This window comes from Pezoporus wallicus, unplaced genomic scaffold (assembly GCF_028554395.1).
Source record: "Pezoporus wallicus isolate ANWC-B61680 ecotype Strahan unplaced genomic scaffold, APGP_CSIRO_Pwel_v1 contig_11843, whole genome shotgun sequence".
Taxonomy (NCBI): Eukaryota; Metazoa; Chordata; class Aves; order Psittaciformes; family Psittacidae; genus Pezoporus; species Pezoporus wallicus.
This window is the reverse complement of record NW_026640390.1, coordinates 1-5,856: the sequence shown is the minus strand read 5'-3', so window position 1 is coordinate 5,856 and position 5,856 is coordinate 1. Positions and strand designations below refer to the sequence as shown.

General features: G+C 57.2%; 1 protein-coding gene across 1 annotated transcript; it reads left to right on the top strand.

The window, feature by feature from the left end:
- Positions 1–769: 769 nt before the first annotated feature.
- LOC130604399 (sperm-associated antigen 4 protein-like) lies at positions 770–3,632 on the top strand. The gene is made up of 7 exons (XM_057418904.1): positions 770–809; positions 1,088–1,184; positions 1,389–1,458; positions 1,990–2,090; positions 2,401–2,568; positions 2,894–2,983; positions 3,451–3,632. The coding sequence occupies exons 2-7, from the start codon at positions 1,125–1,127 to the stop codon at positions 3,604–3,606; spliced, it is 645 nt and encodes a 214-aa protein (XP_057274887.1). The 5' UTR covers positions 770–809; positions 1,088–1,124; the 3' UTR covers positions 3,607–3,632.
- Positions 3,633–5,856: the final 2,224 nt, after the last annotated feature.

Below are 5,856 nucleotides of genomic sequence, written 5' to 3'. Positions count from 1 at the left end.
TGCTCCCCACCAGCAGAACCCGTGGCTCCCCTGCAAATTGTTGTTCAGCTGGTAAGAGAAATTCCTCTGGGCAGAGCTCTGCCTTGAGCACCGCTAACCCCAGGACTCTGTTTCAGGAATGAGGGGCTCTTCATGATCTTCTGCTTGATGATCCTTACTGCTCTCGGTTAGTATTTACCCACTGCCAGCTCAGAGGAGTGAGGTGCGAGCTTCAGCGTGAGGGAGAGGCGCTGAGGGCCCGTGTGGCCCATACAACATCTCACCTTTGTGGATGTGAGAGGTCACAAGATGCTCGCTGCATGCAGATGAAATGGGGCATAGCAGTGGGATGCAAAGCCTGGAACCAGGGCTGTGCAGTGCCCCTTGGCTCAGGGCGGTCCAAGAGTCTCTCCTTGGAGCTACCTCCTCCCCTGCACCCCATTGTGGTGTCCTCGGCTAACCCCTTGCCACCCTGGTGTGGGAGGAGACCATGTCACCACAGGGATCTTTAGAAAGGGCAGTAAAATGACTCTCATGGTGATGTTACAGCTGGTGCCTGGTGCGGGACCTCGCTGCTCTTTTGGCGGCTGCATGGAAAGAATGCACCACAGGTCAGTGGGACAGGAAAGTCCTGCCAGGGAGCACTGCAGGCAATGGGTGGGCGGGTGGGTGAATCGCCCGGTCCTCCGGTGCCAGGCAGTGACGCAAAGCAGCAGCTTCTGCTGTGCCTTCCTAGAGCTACCAGCTCGGGGAAGTCCCGGCTGCTGCGGGACTCCACCGATACCCTTTCCCTTCCAGGAGCAGCCTGCAGCTGACCTGAGTTCACTGTGGTAAGAGCCCTCTCCTCTCCCCAGCCCTGCAGCATGTTTGGTGGCGACAGCACGAGCAGATGAGCCCGTGCTATTTGCTCTCACTTGCACAGCGCCCAGAGCTCGTGTCTTCTGCTCCTGTCCGGGCCTTGTGCTAAACCTGGAGGGGGAAGGAAGCGCTTGTAAACCAGGGAAAGAAAAGGGGCTGGAGCATCACTGTTTGTGCTGCTCCTGGCCTTGGAGGCTCCGCGCATTGCTGGGCAGAGATCTGACAAGGTCCGATTTCCTGATGACTGCAGGAACGCACCTGATTTGTGGAAAGGACAAGCTGAAGAGATGCAGCAGCTGAGGGATGAGGTGACACGTCTGGCTGCAGAAATCCGCTCTATAAACAAGGTGATCCTGCACTCCGGAAAGAGGGCTGGGCAGCAAAAGGCCACCAGCTGGCCCAGGAAGGGGCTGGTGGAGGGGGCCCTGCTCGTCCCAGCCTACACACCCCTCCCTTGCCAGGGGCTGCGGGTTGAGCTTCTGCGCTGTAGAGTCCCTTCTCCTGGCCCGCTCTGACATGGTTGTTTCCCTGTTCCTTGGTGTCTTCCCCAGGAAGTTCAGCAAATGAGAGAGGCAATATCTGAGCCCGTGGAGGTGCCTGACTGGGCTCTCAAAAGCACAGGTATGGGCAGCCCTTGGGTCCAGGCAGTTCATGTTGTGCTAGGCTCATGCTTGGCGTTCCTGAAAGCAGGGAGTGCTGCAGACACTGCTCTCCGAGGTAGAGAGAGGTGGGACAAAACCACGGGGCCCACGAGCATGACTGTAGCAGTGTGGCTCCCTTAGGCTCACCCCAGCCCTGATGCCAGAGCCCTCACTGCTGCCGCGGCCATGCCCCTGACAGCATTTCTGCCCTCTCCCACTCTGCGGAGCTTTCCTGGAGAATGAAAGCATATGGCTGCATCACCCTCTGCTGTCCACGCAGCAGGGCCTTGCTTGGGTCTGCTGCCCTTGCCGTGGGGGTTCACTGTCCCCCAGCACCCACAGATCTCTTTGTGCGGCTGGGAGAGAGATGCCATCACCAGGCCTAGGGATCCCCTGTGTTTCTCCGGGCACCTCCAAGCATCCAGTGCTGCATGACTTAGCAGTCACTTGCAGCCACCAGGTCCTTTGCACCTGGAGCCAGTTGCAGTCAGCTGCTCTCTTCTGCCCTCAGGGACTGCCATCGACCTGCAGAGATCATCCAGCACCTCTGCATGGCTCAGAAGGGTGTTTTGGTCCCTGTTTAGCCAACCCTTTGAGGATACCTTTGTGCAGGTACAGTAGCAGAAACCGTCAGTGCTGCTTCTCTTGCCTCCCTGGATCAAGTTGGAGCCAAGCCCTGGGTCATTTCCTGTCAGGCCAGCGGTCTCGCTCGGATCCACGGCAAGGATCTGGTGCCTGACGGCTGAGGTCCCACACGGAGCTTGGCTCCCTAGAAAAAGGGTGCTTCTGCCTGCTTCCCAGGCACATGGGATTCACACCATGAATCTCCAGCAGAAGCACACCCCAGGCACAGTGCTGCCTGTGCTTCTGCAAGCGGGGGAGCGAAGCCCTCGCATTCACTTCTCTTGCCCTCTGCTTTTAGCCTGATGCTTCCCCAGGGTACTGCTGGCCTATGCAACAGACTCAGAGCGAAGTGCTAATCCGACTGCCCACAGAAATACAACCAACGGCCATCACCTTACAGTGCTGCTCAGAGATAGCCACTCCACTGGTGACTGTCAGTAGCGCACCCAAGGATTTCACTGTCTCTGTAAGTCTGTGCTGGGCTCGGGGCTGGGACCTGACCACGGGTAAAGCTGTAACCAGGACTTGCTGCTCCCTGCGCATCTGCAGAGATGTGTGTGCTCTCAAGCACTGCCCTTCCTAGAGGGGACATTTCACAAACTTGCTCAGGCCGTTTTGGCCCAGCACCTCCAAGGCCCTGAGGAGGAGACACAGCCTCATGGGTCTCCCTCTGTGCCAGATTGCACCAGAGGCGCAGGAGTGTGGTGCGGATCACGGGCCCAGATCTGGCATGAGCATTTGCTCATGGTCAGCTTGAGCCTGACCTGCTCTCCTGTGCATTTATCTCCAAGGGACTGGATGAGGCAGGCCATGGTGAAACTCTGCTGGGGTCTTTCCTCTACAGCGTGCAGAAAGGGCCAACTCAGACCTTCCCTCTGCAGGTACAGTGGGTGCGTGTGGGCAGGAGGCCAGGGCAGAAACGCCAGTTTGCGAGCAAGTCACTTTCAGGGGGAGAGTGGACAGTCCCTGGCAGGACAGGGGCCTGAACCTTGTGGTGCCCAGAGCTGTCTGTCGGCACCTGCAGGGCAGGCGGTGGTGAGGAGGCTGCTCAGCACCGTGCTCCGGCAGCAGGGCTTTCCCCTGGTCCTCCTTCCTGGCACAGGTGACCCTCAGGTCCCCACAGCTGCTCACCGCATTCTCTCTTGAGGCTGGCTATTTGCTCTGCAAGGGCACAGGAATCCTTTGCCTCCTGGGTGGGAGAAGAGAAGGAGGGAGAAGCTGCTTCCTCAGTCAGAGCAGGAGCTGGTCCCAGAGCAGGGGCCTGGCTGGCGGAGGAAGACACGTGGAGCCTGCTCTCACTCTTTGCATCCCAGGAGTGGCACTGCTTTTTGCTGTGGTTTCTTTGCAGAATGGCATCCCCAGAGCCTTTCGACTTCTCAAACTCGGCATACAGAACAACTGGGGTAAACCAACAAACACCTGCCTTTATCGAGTGCAGGTGCATGGGAAGATGGTGGAGACAAATGTGATTGGAAAGACTCATGTGGAGACCTTCCCTCGATAAGAATTAAAGAGGAAAATGGAGGAACACACCAGAGGGATGTGACTGTTTGTCTGGTGCAGAGCACTGTCACTTCAGTGCTCCTCTCAAAGCAGCCAGCTTCTTTCTGCCTTTTGCAGGCTGAGGCTTTCCTCGGCCTTTCCTTTTTCTCTCCACCACAGCAATGTTTCCTAACCAAAGGAAACATCCCCATGTTGGAAGCACAGGGAGACATGCTTTCACAGCCTCTCCTTGCCTGTGGTCTTTGACAAAATCCTTTGGCACGAGGACTGCCTCCCATTTTGCCCTAGGAAGGAGCCTTCAGAGCCTGGCACTGTCTGGGGGCCATGATCCCCAAAGCACAGGCCCATTCCGTTCAGGGGACACCTTGGCTCTGGGGACTGGCCATAGTGGGGGTCCACAATGGGAGCAGCCATGTCTGGGACCAAAGAAGGGTTTCTGAGGTACCATCTGAGGCCTGAGCAGCCTGACTGCTGGGGAGGGGCACGATGGTGGCTCAGCTCCCCTGTCTCTCCCAGCCACCCCCCATCCCACCAGAGACCTGGCACCCCCCGCACCAGGGTCTAGGCCTTTTTGCTGCTATCAGGTGCTCACTTTGTGGGAGGGGCTGCCCTTCTGTGCTGAGCACTGGCTAAGGTCCTTCTTGGCAGTCTGTTGGTGCCACAAAACATGTTGCTTGCACTTCCCAGACCACCCTGGTGTCTAGGCTCCCGGAACACACAGTTCTCGTTGTGCTAGGCTTCCGCCTGGCGTTCCCGAAAGCAGGCAGCGCTGCAGACACTGCTCTCCGAGGCAGAGAGAGGTGCCCACGAGCATGCCTGTAGCAGTGACGTACGGAGAAAGGACTTTACAACCGATCAGCGAAGCGCTGGCCGGCACGGGGGTTTCCCACCAAAGTCGTGCGCGCCGCAGCCGCCCGTCCTCCAAACATGTGGCATTGTGGTTGCATATTCACGACCTGTCCCCGCCTCGTATGATAATCAGGATTTCCATCAACTCCTCCCACTGCGCATGCGCAGTGCTTTTCGGTAGGGGGTCGTGGGGGCTGAAGGCTGGCAGCTCCACTTCGTCACAGCCAGAAACCTTTGGTCTTGTGCAGGCTCAGTTACTCCTTGGATCGTGTCCAACCCACAAAGCTGGCTTGCACTGTTCTCTTCTTTTGCGCGGGCTCAGCCTCCCCGTGGATTGGCTGATCTTGCCCAAAAGTTACAAATGTACCTAACTTGTCATAGGTGTTAAGTCCCGCGCTTTGTTAACCCTTAGGTTACTCTAACAATGCGATTAGGGTGTATTATTGTAATGTGTGGGGTTTGTTCATCAAGAAGTTTGGGGGGAGGGAGGCTCTCTGTGGCTGTCCTTATGTGAAACAATAGTCCTTTTGACTCTGTTGTACTCTGTTAAGTACTGGGGGGGAGGTCAGTTGTATTGTTGCGCGGGATTGTGAGAGAGAAAAGGGGGGCTGGGTGGCTCGAAGTGGTGTCTTGTTGCAACGCTTGAGGGGAGGGGGCTGCGACGGTGAGGAGGCTGGCAGTGGAGGCTTCTCGAAACTTCCCGAAACTTCTCGGTAATGAGACCCCTGCAACAAAGGGAACCAATGAGGAAGAGCCATGTCAACATCCGAGTGATGTCAACATCCGAGTGAGGAGGGGCGACAGGATTGGCTGGGGCCTTGAACCGGAGACGATAAAGGACCGCCTCCCAGGGACCGCCTCCCAGGTACCGCGCGTGCGCGTCTTGGGCAGAGCGGAGGGCTCCTGGGGGCGCCCAGCGCTGTTATCTGCTATCGCTTACACAGTTTAATAAAATTTATACTTTAAACGGAAATTGGCTACAGTATTGATAACATTTTCACTAATTATATTAACAATGCAAACTAATTACCCAACCAGCAACCAGTTTTAAATCTTAGGACTCCTCTATCTCAGCAGTGTGGTTCCCTTAGTCTCACCCCAGGCCTGCTGTCAGAGCCCTCACTGCTGCCTCAGCCATACCCCTGACAGCATTTCTGCCTTCTCCCACTCCATGGAGCTTTCCTGGAGAATGAAAGCATATGTCAGCCATTTTCTTCCCTTTGCCCCCCCTCCCCCCCCCCCCCAACAGGCCCACTCCCCTGTCGTCACCCCCCCCACCCCACATTGCCCTGATGACAGTATGAGGGTTTGTTCCTCCGGGGACCATCAGCGGGAGGGTCGGGTCCCCAGAGCCTAAAGCCGGGGCTGGGGGGACCCGATGGAGGAGCTGGCGAACACTGTG

Coding starts and splice junctions, on each gene's coding strand:
- LOC130604399 (XM_057418904.1), top strand. CDS start 1,125: ATGCAGCAGCTGAGGGATGAGGTGACACGTCTGGCTGCAGAAATCCGC. Junction 2,091..2,400: donor TTGAGGATACCTTTGTGCAG/GTACAGTAGCAG, acceptor CTCTGCTTTTAG/CCTGATGCTTCCCCAGGGTA. Junction 2,569..2,893: donor CCAAGGATTTCACTGTCTCT/GTAAGTCTGTGC, acceptor TTTATCTCCAAG/GGACTGGATGAGGCAGGCCA.